This window comes from Calypte anna, chromosome 2 (assembly GCF_003957555.1).
Source record: "Calypte anna isolate BGI_N300 chromosome 2, bCalAnn1_v1.p, whole genome shotgun sequence".
NCBI classification, from domain to species: domain Eukaryota; kingdom Metazoa; phylum Chordata; class Aves; order Apodiformes; family Trochilidae; genus Calypte; species Calypte anna.
The window spans coordinates 55,200,367-55,214,716 of record NC_044245.1 but is presented as its reverse complement, the minus strand read 5'-3'; the positions used below and the strand labels follow the sequence as shown (position 1 = coordinate 55,214,716).

The 14,350-nt window shown below is 40.2% G+C and overlaps 2 protein-coding genes across 4 annotated transcripts in view; one reads left to right on the top strand and one right to left on the bottom strand.

Annotated features, from left to right (window-relative positions):
• Nucleotides 1-1,205, bottom strand: part of ACAD11 (acyl-CoA dehydrogenase family member 11) — a 30,091-nt gene extending 28,886 nt beyond the window's left edge. For both annotated transcript variants that reach the window (XM_030444129.1, XM_030444130.1), the window contains exon 1: nucleotides 986-1,205. In XM_030444129.1, the coding sequence (XP_030299989.1) occupies nucleotides 986-1,122 (137 nt within the window). In that variant the 5' untranslated portion in view covers nucleotides 1,123-1,205. The remainder of the gene's footprint in view (nucleotides 1-985) is intronic.
• Nucleotides 1,204-13,064, top strand: UBA5 (ubiquitin like modifier activating enzyme 5). 2 transcript variants are annotated; one of them, XM_008496010.2, is made up of 12 exons: nucleotides 1,204-1,677; nucleotides 2,857-2,902; nucleotides 2,987-3,076; nucleotides 4,295-4,404; nucleotides 4,803-4,889; nucleotides 5,485-5,569; nucleotides 6,349-6,453; nucleotides 6,629-6,756; nucleotides 7,964-8,099; nucleotides 8,530-8,605; nucleotides 9,375-9,481; nucleotides 10,088-13,064. In XM_008496010.2, the coding sequence occupies exons 1-12, from the start codon at nucleotides 1,532-1,534 to the stop codon at nucleotides 10,169-10,171; spliced, it is 1,200 nt and encodes a 399-aa protein (XP_008494232.2). In that variant the 5' UTR covers nucleotides 1,204-1,531; the 3' UTR covers nucleotides 10,172-13,064. The 2 variants fall into 2 exon arrangements, with proteins under 2 accessions (XP_008494232.2, XP_030299992.1); XM_030444132.1 differs by lacking the exons at nucleotides 1,204-1,677; nucleotides 2,857-2,902 and having other exon boundaries at nucleotides 3,023-3,071; nucleotides 10,088-11,344.
• The last annotated feature ends 1,286 nt before the right edge of the window (nucleotides 13,065-14,350 follow it).

Below are 14,350 nucleotides of genomic sequence, written 5' to 3'. Positions count from 1 at the left end.
TTGGTTAAAGCCTTGAAGTGCAAAGCCAAGGCAAACAAAGTAACAAAAGCACAAACACTGGTGGTATTTTAGATTTTGCTATTTGCTACTCTCCTGAGGTTCCTCCTATAACGAGGACGAGAGGACAGGTGAGGATTCAGTGGATGCTTCATATTTTTATCAGAATACAATGGAAAATCATTCACTATTTCTTGTTGATAGCTGCAGGTAATGCAGTTGATGTCACGTGTATGAAGTTAACTTTTAGAATAACATAACTTTTAAAGGTCAGCTCCCAGCCTGAGGTCCCACAGTGATTTTCTGAATGCAATGAACTAGACCTTCTGTGGCACGGAGCCTGGGTGCAGCACCTCACCGGCACAATGTGTTGCCTTCAGGGTGGTTGTTAATAGGAATCTCAGCACCCTGTCACGCTGTTCTCATGGTTTTGCTTATCTTCCAACAACCTACGGCTTTCAAAGCCGATTTCTTAAGCCAGGTGTTTACTTCCGAACCTTACTATTCGCCGTGCTGCTACAAAGCGGTCAGACAAATCAAGATTTATGAGCGGGCAATGCAAGAGTTGATCCCAGGCTCCAACAGGGCGCACCACCGAGGGCCAAACGGGTGGTTCCCTGAGGACAGCGTGCAGTCCACCCCAGGCACCGCCTGCCAGCGGACGGCCGCAGGTTCTGCCGGTGCCGAAGGCCACCAGCGCTGCTGCCAACACGAACTTTGACTTCCCCTGCTCCAGGGAGGGGACGGCCCACTCCCTCGATGGCCGCTGTCTGCCACCCGCAGGGCCGAGGGCCCTCACTCTGCCCGCCTTTCCTGCCGGGCAGCGAGAAAAAGCCGCGACAGCTCTCCCCTGCCCCTCAGGGGGACACTTCGGGCCCACGCCCCGGCTCTGCGCCACACACGGGGGCGTCCCACGCCCCGCGTCAACAACCGTGGAGGTCGCCGCTCGCCCCTCACCAGCGGCCCCGGGGCAGGCCCGCCTCTTTACCTGTACTGCCTGACAGACAGAGCCCCCGCGGGCTGCCGAGGGAAGCCGGGCAAGTGGCTGCACAGGTACCGCTCCAACCTGCCCTGGTCGAAGCGGTGCTGCGGCCGCACTTCGCTGGTACCCGGCTCCGCCGCCATCCCCCCCTCCCGCTGCGCAACCGACGTACGCCCCGCACCCGCCCACCGCGCCGCTACGCTACTGACGGAGAAGCCTCGCCCAGCCCAGCCCGGCGCGGCGTCGCCACGGCAACTGGCGGCCGCTTGGTCCATCAAGAAAAGTGGTCCCCGGCGCCGACCCAGAAGGGCTACGGGAGCCGGGTGGCTTTACCTGGAGGAAAGCGGCTCCTAAGAGGTGGCTGCTGCCCCGGCTGGCACTTTCGCTCTGTCACTGCCACAACCCGCTCGTTGACCGCTGTCGGGCGGCAGGAGACTGCCGTCGAGAGGGGAACGTTCTCGGAGGCATCGGTGCTCGCAGGGGACGGCTCTTGCTGCTGCTCCCGGAAGACTCAGGCGGGAGACGTGTCGTTGCGGTACCGGCGGTGCCGCCATGGCGGAGCGGAGCCGGCTGGAGCAGCTGGAGCGGCGTGTGCGGGAGCTGGAGGAGGAGTTGGCTCGGGAGAAGGGCGGGCGGGCCGCGCCGCGGGCTCGCATCGAGAGCATGAGCCCAGAGGTGACGGACTCCAACCCCTACAGGTGCGGCCGGGAGTTAGGGGCAGCTGAAGGGCTTTCCGCCTCACCGCGGAGCGCGCTGTGGGGTGGGAAGGCAACAGCTACAGGGGCGGTGTTGTGGGGAGAGCGCCGGGACTGAGCCGTGGGGAGGAGGCTCAGGGGCTGAGTCGGGGTGTAGGGGATGGGGAAAAGGAAGGACTGTGAGGCCCCAGGCCGTAGGTTGGAACTGTGGGTCTGGGTAGAGGGTGAGAGGTATGGGGACGTGGGCTTGGCCAGGGGGTATCAGGGATGGGACTGTGTGTGCTGATGAGGGTGTCGGGGCAGTGCTGAAGGTAGGGCCTCTGTGGCAGTGGGAGGAGGGGAGAGATGGTCTCGGCTTTCCCACCTGACTGGGCTATCAGAGGCGTGCATCGGGGTTATTTTGCATTATCTTGCTTTACACTACAGGGAGAGAATGGAATGAGAGAGAGGAAACTCAGTTTTTCAGATAAATTGTCAATAAATGGGCTAGGTGTTGGTGTTACATGAATTCTTACTCCTCTTTAACTTCACTATTATAGTGTTTAGTTTAAAGAAGTCTTGAGAATCTAGAACCCGTTCTAATGGTCAGCAGCTCTGGAAATCTGGTGTATTCTTTTTTTTTTTCAGGATTAATTTATTTAATACAAGCTAATACTTTTACTGATACTGTAAATTAAAAAATTGCAACAGCAGGATAAACTGTTACTTTAAAATTCTTCCAGTTATTCTCACAACCTGATACTTGCTAATGTATTAATTTTTTTAAGTGCTGTGTTGGTGTTAATCTGATAAAACCGATGAGAAAACAGGGGAAAAGTTTTCACTGGCCTGCTGCCATGTGGTTCATTACAGAAAAAAGTACAGGCTTTCATCCTATAAATCAGCAGTTCATTTACAAAAATAGCTATGGGTCCTCCTAATTTCAGTCATGTTACTCATACCAACCGAGTAAGTACAAGAGTTCCAGCAGTTAGTACTCTGTTGCTCACAGGAGAGCACCTGAGAACCCATTTGGTCTGTATCTAGCTGACAGTCACAACTGCTGTGGAAACAGCAGGCTTGAGTTTGGTGCTTGGTGGGGTTATTTTGAAAGCAAAAGTGATTTTAAATAACTGAAAAGCAAAACTGCTATCAGAGACATAGAGAACATTTTCTGTTTAATGTTACTGTTTTTCATTGTAGTCGCTTGATGGCATTAAAAAGAATGGGAATTGTCAAAGACTACGAGGTAGGATTCTCTCTGCATTAAACCATCTCTTCCCTGTGGGGGCTGCTTTTGAGGTGCTGATCTGTATTTTACTTGTTTCCCCAGAAAATCCGTACCTTTACGGTTGCCGTAGTAGGTGTAGGCGGGGTTGGCAGTGTGACTGCTGAGATGTTGACAAGATGTGGCATTGGTAAGGTAATGAGAGACGTCTTCTTCTACTTCTTTATAGTAGGTGGGTTGGTCATCTTTATAAAGAGTTAGATTTGATTTCACTCAGTTGATTTTGCCCAATTAAAAAGCTACTATGAAGAAAGCACTCAAGAACAAAATTTGTGTAAACATCACAAATGAAGAATCTGTATTTTTCTTATGCTAGTGAAATGGATTTACTTAGGGCTTAATCCTGTTTCATGTGGATGATTCATTTGGATGCTTGTCACCTCCTGCACTTACATGACTTACATGCATCTATCTGACCTCTATACTGGATTATTGCAAAAGGAAAGCAAAGGAAAAGGAGGGGGTAACTCACGTAAAAGATTAAGTCTAATGCTATGAGGATGACTTGTTACTCATGGAATTGAAATGAGGTGTGTGTTAGAGATATTTTTATCAGGAATATTATCTAGTAATGTGGCAGACTTAGAGCTAAAAAAAATAGCAGCGTTATTTTTTATTAATATATTATTTTTTCATTAATTTTATATGTGTATAGATAACAAGAATCTGCAGAATTAATAGAAAAGGATTTTTCTTTAAGGAAGGAATTTGGGGAATAGCTTAGATGTTTGTCTTTCCATGCAAAGCCTGGCAATTTACTCTTGGAACTTTAAGAAATTTGTAATACAGAGGTGATGTAATTCTTTATTGCAAAGTTTATTCCCCCTTCCTCTGAAGGACAATTTCTTTAAGACAAGCATCCCGGGCATCAAAAAGGACATTGGACAGTTGATTCAGAGTTTATCAATATGCCCATGTATTGTGTAGGTATTTCAAGTGAGTTGTTTTTGAAGAACTACATGCCAAGGAGAGGGAAAGAAATTAAACATTTCCAGTTAAAGCCATAACAGTGAGCAGGAATGTGATAGCAGAGCTGATATTGTTCAAGTAGATCATCTGTTGAATACTCTTAGTTCAGATAAATTGAACAAATTGCTTTTTATTAAGAGTGGGTTTTATTACCTGATGAATCATTTTCTGGTGAATAGCAGAATTCAGTCTTTCAGGTACTTACAGTGCTGGTAACTTAAGTATGTGAACTGAATGGGACTGCAGAGGGTGGGGAGGGGTGTTTGGTTGGGGGGTTTTGTTGTTGGGTTTAGAAAGAGTTTTGTTGTTTAAAATGCCTTGCCATAGTGCTCTGGTTGCAGAGTCTTTGCAGATTCACATATGTTAATACCACTTTTATTATAGCTGCTTCTGTTTGATTATGACAAAGTGGAACTGGCAAACATGAACAGACTCTTCTTCCAACCTCATCAAGCTGGATTAAGTAAAGTGCGAGCAGCAGAGCATACTTTGAGGTATAATTTAGTGGTTATCAAAATGTATTTACCCAAGACGCTGCTTCAGAAAACTGATATTTCACTTTTAATCTCTTGCAAAGTAGCATGACCTAATTTGAAAATTTGAGTATAAATTAGTTTTGGGAATGGTTGATACTTGAAAGACATTTTTGTCCTGGCCAAAACCTTGATGTGAGTATACTTTTTAAGTGCAGGTAATTTTGCTCAGAGGTTATATATAAATAATGCCACTTCAATGTGTTGTAGTTGTTTTTTTCTCATCTGTGGCTTTTTGACACATATTCAAGACTTCAGACTGGAAGCTTAAAATTGTAGCAACACTTCAGAAGTTAGGAAATTGAATTTGAGTTATGATTGTATTTATGAACGCTGATTCATACTGTTTCCTCCATAAGGAATATTAATCCTGATGTTCAATTTGAAGTACATAACTACAACATCACAACACTGGACAACTTTGAACACTTCATGGATAGAATAAGGTAAAATCTTTTAGCAAAAGCATATTGCTAACTTCTGCTCATTGTAGTTCTATACACCTCACCTTTTCATAATTATTTTGTGTTTTTTCAGTTTAATGACTTCCAATTGAAAACAAATGGCAAATGTGTATATATGAAGACATTCCTGCCTAGACCTTTTCTTTAGGGTTGGCATTTATTTCTACAGCTGCATCTTTAGATTCCCATGTTTTGACTGCTCTGGGGCAGTTTCAGTTATGCTTTATAGAATGAAGAAGAAAGAAGATAGTTATTAGTGGATCTCATGGAGAAGCTCTGAAGTAACTTTTCTCATTTGAAGTTATCTTGTACAAAGATACAGTTCTCCAATACATTTTGTGAATGTATAGTATGTGAAACTTCCTTTAATCTATGATGTCCATATATATAAATCCCAGCTTCAGCATGCTGTTGTTTCTACTGTAGACCTAAGATGCTAATTGCATCCTCTTTTATATTTGCACAAGTTTTGTTAGGAATACAATTCCCTTGTGCTTCTCTAAAGTAGCATGGTGGTTGCCACATTGGTATTTTTTTCTGCCAGCTATTTCATGCAGACTTCTGGTACTTCTTTCAGTAATGGTGCACTAGAGGAAGGGAAGCCTGTTGATCTTGTTTTAAGCTGTGTGGACAACTTTGAAGCTCGCATGGCAATTAACACGGTAAGGCTGTTGGAGGCATGAGCTTGTGGAAGTCTGTTTTTCCTATAAATAGTGTTAGAAATTGAGACTAGAGAAAAGACAGGAATTTATCAAGAATCTTGTAGCAGAATCTGAACTTTTACTCAGTTCTTATAAAAGGTATTTTCTGTGTACAAGTAGCTAGTGGTTACTAAGATTTAAGTATCACAACCCGTCTCTGTCTTTCCAGATCATCTTGTTTATATAAAGGTATTATCAAAGCCTGGTGGGCTAAATCTTACGAACATTTAAAAAAATGTGTACATGAAATTCATATGACTTGTTGTATACTAAAAATGTCGTAAGGCTCTCTACCTAGTCAAACTGTTGTTCTTTATAGCAGCAGACTGTGTAGGGTCTATGCCAAATGCATGTTTTCTGTTATCCTTCAGCTATAAATTGCATTAATTGAATGTACACAGATACGCTGCATCCAAGCCTCTAAAAGTAGTTTGTGCAATTGGATCCCTTAGCTGCTGGTAACTGGCTTGCTAATGCCTGTGTGTGTTCAGAAGTCTCAGGTCCTCAGGAAAGCACAAAGGGCTGGCTTCATGAGGACAACTTTAATTTATCCTTTAATTTGTCCTTTGGTAAACAATTTCTGTTCTACCTTTTGAAGTTCCATTTTTTTGGCCATAGCCTTTTTCTCTTAAAGCGGAAAGATCAATTTGTTTAATCACTCTTAATTAACAACATAGGGGGGTTTATTTCTTTTCCTTAAACTTCTACAGTGCTGATGTATGTGTTCCTGTATTTATAAGGCCTGCAATGAACTTGGACAGATCTGGATGGAATCTGGAGTGAGTGAAAATGCAGTGTCAGGACACATACAGCTGATCATACCTGGTGAATCTGCTTGTTTTGCGGTATGCGTTGCTCTACCAAATTGCTTGTTTCTGTTATAAAGCAGGGCTGAGAAGCTTAACTGGCTAATGAATAATGTCATCCTGGCACAGCTGATGGAGTGGCTTAACAGTTTATATGATCTGTGGGGTTTTTTTAATACTTTTGTTTAAACTGCCTTTCTTTATTTCCCCTCAGTGTGCTCCTCCGCTTGTAGTTGCTGCAAATATTGATGAGAAAACATTAAAACGAGAAGGAGTGTGTGCAGCCAGTCTTCCTACAACTATGGGGGTTGTGGCAGGAATGCTTGTACAAAACGTTCTGAAGTAAGTGATTGAGTTGTTGGTTTCAATGCACAGTACCAGAAAAGGGGGAACACTGAAGCAACATTTCATAATGATGAGTCTAGGTCTTTTTATGTTTGTAGCCTATTTCTGAAAGGTATTGGAATCATTGGATAGGACTGAAATACACACTGCTTGAATTACTGGTGTGTTTAGTTTGGAATTGCTTTTTTTGGTACAACTTTCCAGAGGTAAGGAAGAGTCTTCAGAATTGTTTTTTAAGCTTCTCTCTTACAGCATACACACACACTTACCACCCTTGCCTTAGTTCTGCATTGAAATGTGCTCGCAGTTGACATTGCTAAATCATACACAAAACAGCACTGCTAGAGTGCTAATTTGTCTTTCAAACTTTGTACATGGACAAAGAAGAAATAATTTCTCTTGCAGTGTTTGTAGTCTGAAAACCTGGGATGAATTGAAAATAGTTATATAGCAACATGAGCTCATTTTATATTTTCCATAAGTAATGTCCCATGCCTTCAGCCGCTTAAAGTACTGCATGTATCATCAAGGAAAAAAATGTAACAACTTTGTGTTTGCTGTCAAAATTATGCGCTGTCTTTTACAAGCATCTTTGAGAATAAGATCTTATTTTTATCTGGTTTTAGCCTAAGCTTGGTTTTGTCAGTTACAAAAAAATTTCTGTATACAAAGGATTAAACTGCTGCTTGCAATTTTACCTACAAACAACTAGACACCATTTTCAGCTGTGCAAAGAGAGGTATGGTATAAAATGACATTGCCACAGTTATTTTTCTTTAATGAAGAAGGCAAACCTTGCAGCTTAATTTAAATTGCTCTTTTCATTGCCAATAGGATCCTACAGTAAAGATGATTAAACTGGATCTGTTTAGGTGTTGAAAACTCTCCCTGCATAAATGCAGGGTACCTCAGTGTTTCAAGCAATAGGTTAAGGCACAGAAGAAAATTGTTTACATTTAAACTTTTTTTTCTGAGATCGTAGTTGATTTGTTCTCATGCACTTAAACCACAAAAGGATTTGGTTCTATGTTGGTGCAGTTATCTTGTTTTTAGGTGACCAAAGCAGATTTCAAAACAATTAGAGAAACTTTTTACAACTTCACTGGTGTGAAAAGTTCTTTGAGGAAAAACTATTCCTTGAGCAATTCAATTTTTAGGTTTGGATCTGAATATAAGGGACTGCTTTTTCTGTTTGTGTTTCTAGATACCTGTTAAATTTTGGTACCGTGAGTTATTATCTTGGTTATAATGCAATGCAAGATTTCTTCCCAACTATGTCTATGAAGCCAAATCCACAATGTAGTGACCAAAATTGCAGAAAACAGCAAGAAAATTATAAGGTAAAAATGTTTTGGTCTTTTTTTTCCCTTTCTTAAAGTGTTGATTACAAAACAGGCTACCTATAGTAAAAGAAAACTTTCATTGCTATTCCAGTTTTCAGCAGCCTTATCTTCAGGTGGTTCCATGCTTTTTTAAAAATATGGCACTTGGAGTTATCTTAAAGCAAAGGACATGTAGAATGTCTTGCTTTCTTCTACAGTAATTGCTCAACCTTTCTGGTAGTCATGTATTTTTGGGTCTCAATGGGTTTGTTTTTTTTCAGTTTGCAGGTATTTTGCCTTCTTATGCTTAACAAAGTTCTGAATGGTGACTGTGTATCTTAAATATTGCAAGAAGAGTGAACACTGTATTTGACCTTCTTTGCTGTTGTTGAAAACTGGGCTATACCTGTCTTACGTGTTTTATTTTTTTGTTGTGTTTTCCCTTCAGAAAAAAGAAGCTGCACAACCAAAACAAGAAGTAATTGAACAAGAAGAAGAAATAGTACATGAAGATAATGACTGGGGTAAGCAATCAGCTGGAGACTGAGTGATGTTCCCAGTATCATGGGAAGTCTTTGTTTTAAGTGAACACACTGTAGGTACATAAACTTCTTATGGTTCCTAATTTTTGTAATTTATAATACATAATTACTCCTAGCTTTTCACAGGTTTTGACAGTAATGTTATCACAACTTGGTGATGTATTTTAAAATAATTTGCAGAATTTGGGCTCAAAATGTAATCATGTTTGAATTAAAAACTTCCTCAGAAGGTGGCCTAAAGATACGAAAGATGTGAGAAGATGTATTCAGTGTGTATTCCTTTTAGAAGTGTAGCTGAAGAACACGTGTCTTTTCCATAATCACTGTGCTAAGGGATCCCCAAAGATCTTTTATATTCCTACAGGGGCTTTCAATGAGGGAGAATTAAGAAATGGTACATACATTTTATGTAACTGCTTCAAGAATGTATAAATACTTTCTGTTTTTTGCATGGTATTAATGCTGGCTTTCCAGTGGTAAGTGCCCTCCCAGGAAGACTTAAACCATTCAGGATGAGGAAGTCCTACAGGAGAGGGGCTGTTCTTGACCATGAGTTCCATGTATGGAGCCATATCATATATTGTAAGGTGAAAACTTGTTGCATTTGTAATGGGAATGAACTGAAACCAAATGTCTTTCTGCTTTTAATTTTTTTCTATTTTAGAAAAGTAGCTGTTTTCCTTGTGCTATGTGATTAAAGAACTTTTTTGTCTGACTTCTAATGAAGTTCTTAATTCCTTTTAATGCAAAGGCATCGAGTTAGTATCTGAAATGTCAGAAGATGAGCTGAAGGCTGCATCTGGCCCAGTACCTGAGCTTCCTGAGGGAATTACAGTAGCATATACTATCCCAAACAAGGTAATGTATTTATTCTTTATGAATACGCTTATATTTAAAATGTATCACGTACATTGAATTGATAACCTAGCCCGTTTGGTTAGCCTTTAAATCTAAAATAAATTTCCATCTTGAACAATTCCAGTAAAATTGTACCTTGGTACATCTGACTGCTGTCTTATATGGTCCAGTTTTTGGTCTCTGTAAAGTACATTTCTTTCAGTATAGATGTTACTGTGTACATGTAGTTTTGAGTGATAGGAATGAATATTATTTGGGCATAATGGTATTTGGAAATAACATTTGGGAAGGGAAAGCAACTGAATTTCTCAGTTTATATTTTAGTAACTAATATTTTAATTATATTTATCTTGTAAAACCTATATTTAATCAAAGAATGATAGGTATATCAATACACAGAATCCGTATGTTTCACAGCCAGAACATTCTCACTCAGTCAGAAGAGAGTTTACAATTTAAACTTACAATCACTTAGGTCTGTTCTAGGAAAATGGTGTGGTGTAATGGGAATAAAACTTCTTTTATGTGTGGGTCTTGTGGGTCTTTTTTTGTTTGTCTGTTTTTGTTGCCAACTCTTTCTTCCTGTTTTCTTCCTGTTCCTAACAGGAAGAAAATTTGATTACTGAAGAAACAGTAGCTGAGTCTGAAGAAAGCCTAGAAGAACTCATGGCCAAAATGAGAAACATGTAGCAAAATCAATATTAAGTACAAATTTGGGGGGTTTTGATTGACATTGGATTTTGAGAAGACCAGACTTTTTTTTTTTTTTTTCTAACTTTTCTGATAAAATGGAACTGTTACAGTGGCAGGAAGGACAGGAAGGAAGCAGACTCACCTGGTTTATATTCTGGTATCTATTCATATCTTTAATATAGGAGTTGTGCCACTATGAGTTTTAATTTCTCAGCATTGCCAGCATCCAGTGGAAAGTAAAGGAGGGTGGATAAACTAACAAATGAAGGCATAGCACATTACATGCAATATCATGTGGTGAGAATATTTGGTATTATAGGGCTGATTGAATAGGTCAAGGGTAGCTGATGGTGCCTTACACTGCTGCTTCTGATTTTCAAGGCACTTGTACTTGTTCATTGAGCTCTGTCAATTCTTGGCATAGATTGTGCTGTGGCTACTTTTTCTGAGTAAATGGAACATTTCAGCCTTTTTGTTTGCCTTAAATATCTGTGATGGATTTTTAAAATTTGTTTAATTTTCCTGGTTTTACAAATGTTTTACTACTGCTTGTTCTTAAATAGCTGCCTGTTCATTTTGTATGTGATAATGTTTTGAGTATGCCAAGTCTTCTGTTATTATACCAGGAGACTGGCTATTACCTGTCATGATTTCAGCTGGCAGATGCTTTTCATGACAAAGTCTGTAAGAATTACCAGCAACACTGCAAAAAACAGAAGATTTTGTCCATCTCCATAAAAATTTATTGTATTTTTGTTGATTAATCAAAGTTTAGCTATAATTCTGATCCATCCCTATCATATGGGCTCTATTAAGGAACACAATCTGAGTCTGCATGGAAAAGCTTCTAAAATTAGGTGCTCTAGAATTAGGTTTAGTGTTGCAGGTATTTTCCATGAAGTAGCTGAGCTATTGTATTTTTATTGTATAAAATGCTAGTACAGTCATACTACCTTTTAAATTATCATTTAACATCTTTGGTGGCGACATGGACAGTGGAATGGAATGTACCCTCAGCAAGTCTCAGCAAGTCTGCTGATGACACCAAACTGTGGGGTGAAGTCAACACACTGGAGAGAATGGATGCCATCCAGAAAGACCTTGACAGGCTTGAGAAGTGGGCTTGTGCAAACTGCATGAAGTTCAGCAAGGCCAAGTGCAAGGTTCTGCACTGGGCTGAGGCAATCCCATGCATGAATACAGGTTGGGAGGAAAAAGGATTGAGGACAGCTTGGAGAAGGACATAGCAGGAGAGGTGGTGGACCAAAAGCTCAGCATGAGCCATCAATGTGTGCTAGCAGCCCAGAAAGCCAACTGTGTCCTGGGCTGCATCAAAAGAAGCACAGACTTCAAGGGAAGTGATTCTCCCCCTCTACTCTTGTGACACCCCACCTGGAGTGCTGTGTCCTGCTGTAGAGTCTCTAGGATGAGAAGGCTCCTTGAACATGTCGAGAGACAGTGAAAGGATCAGAGGGCTGGAGCACCTCCCCTAGGAAGACAGGCTGTAAAGTTGGGGTTGTTCAGCCTAGAGAAGTAGAGGCTTCAAGGTGACCTTGTAGTTACTTCCCAATATCTGAAGGGGGCCTACAAGAAAGCTGGGGTAGGGCTTTTTTGCAGAGGTGTGTAGCAAGAGGACAAGAAATGGTTTCAAACTTGAAGAAGGGAGATTTAGGTTAGACATGAGAAAAAAATTTTTACTTGTGAGGGTGGTGAGGCACTGGCACAGGTTGCTCAGGGAAGTTGTGGCTGCTTCCTCTCTGGAAGTGTTCAGGGCCAGGTTGGATGGGGCCTTGAGCAACCTGATCTAGTGGGAGGTGTCCCTGCCCATGCAGGGGGTTGGAACTGGATGGTCTTTAAGGTCCCTTCCAACCCAAACCATTCTACCAGGGTAGAATGTGGGTAATCATGTGTTAAATTATCACTACATCACTGCAGAACTGGAAGTATCAATTTAAATCAAGATTAACTACTCTGGGTGTCTGATCCAGAACTTGATCCTTACTTAAATCTGGCTTAGAAAAATGTACATTTCAAACTTCATACTATAATACAAATATTTCCAACTTAGGCTTTTCAGAAAGCCTTTCCACAGCATGATGTAGCCAACACTGAACCAGCTAGTGAGGGTAGTAGCAGCATCCAACCAACATGTAAAAATACAGTAATATAGTGGAGGTGCTTCTGCTTCTTAGGGCAGCTGACTGAATATGTAGTTTAAAAATGTTTCATTTCTAAGCAATGGTTACAAACTTAAGACTGTTTCCTGAGTAGCTGATATTTATTTATATTACTAACAAAAATAAACTGAAATTAGTGAGGAAGGTTCTGAGTGGGTTTTGTGTGTAGGGCATTATACAGTAAAATGTATTTTATTTTTTTTAATGGAGTTCAGTTGTGGAGAAACCAGAATTCAGAAATGAACTGTAAAAAAGGGAAAAGAAAAATGAGAACATTAAAAAAGTACATACTTGGATGTGTCACTAAGTCTATGTTAGCTTTATCCATATGTCAATTTAATTGTTATTTACATTTCTTTGTGGCTTTACCTCTCTGTTGGGAACAATAAAAGTGAAGCACATGCCTGGCTCTGGAGATCCCGAAGCAAATGATTGACTCGTTTCTGCAACAGCTCTGTTAATGGTCACTCTTAACTATTTGGCTGACATGGCTGCTATCACGACTGACAAAGGCAACTGTTTACCATTTTATTTCATTTACAGTTTTATGAGCAAATCAATACACTTTTATATGCCCACTTACGGAGTATGCAAAACGGTTCTTGTATTACTTTCAGACTTTAAACTTGTTTATAAAGAATTTGAATTAGTTGGAAAATGTTAAGATGATTGTATGTGCTAATGGTTACAATTACTTAAAAATAAACAGTATCATTAAAAGCAGCTTTAAGTATTTTTTTAATTAAAAGGACATTTAAAAGGTAATCTACTCCAAATATAAAATCTAATGGAAAATTTGTTTTTCAAAGAACTAGCAAATTACAGCATATTTCCATGGTATAGTTCAGCTTTGTTATTTGGCAGTCTTATAAAAGCAGGTTCCAGTGTTTACAGTGTATAGTTTATTTTACTGATGCTCATGTTCTGACTGTATGATTAAATCTCCATGGAAGCTCCTGACAATGTTTTGAGGTGGAGTTCTCCTACGAGAAGTATGTACTTGGCATACACCAGATACACAAATGAACTTTTTTAAAAAAACATGAGGTACAACTACAAATACATGAACAACTCTCTTAAGAGCACTCTGAGTATAGCTGCATCAGCTTATGGCCACTGTGCTATCTACAACACCCTGCACTATTACTCATGGTTCTGTTCTCATTTCTGTAGAAAGTTTTCCTTGGGTTGATAGAATAAGCATATTGTTTCCTCACCGTCTTGGGTAATAAACCATGGATGGCTGAGATGGTTACTGTTTAGGGACCAATTTTTTTTTTATTTTTTTTTTTTTTCCCAAAACCAATATGCAAGTACTAACAGAAGTCTCTGGAGGGAAGAAAAGTTAACAGTTCAGAACTGGAAAAAACTAGGAGAAAGTCTGGTGTAACACTGAGGGTCCAGAAAGTAAGCAGCATCTTACTTAAGCTACCTACATTATGGAAAACTATTTAGAGGAGCAAAAGATACATTTATACATGATAAAACCAGAACAGAGGTGACAAGCTAGACATCCAGTAATTCATAACACTGGCTTTAAAGAAGGGAAGTACCAGGTTTGAGAAGAGTAGGCAACAGCAAAACAGAAGCTGAGGAAGTTCAGGTTTTTGGGGAGAGTCTTTTTTGGTTTGGGTTTTGGGTTGTTTGGTTTTTTTTGGCTGTTTTGTCTTTTTGCCCCAGTCCTTCCTTGGTAACAACACAAATAAACTTTCCAGTTTTCAAAACCTTTCAAGGTGGCCAGAATTAAGTGGGAAAACTTGCTTTTATTAAAAACTCATTTTCTAATCCAAAGATGTGGAAAATAAATACCCCTTTGGGGTAGAGGTAATTTGCATTTTTAAACTGTATCAAGACTTTGCATCAGTTGCCTCTGAAACATTACAGTTAGGTTTCAATAATTTTTTTCACTCGTTCAGTTTTTAATAAACAGTCTTTTTATACCATGTATTTAAATTGATTCATGGATTTATGCACTGAATGAGAACAGACTTCAAACTGA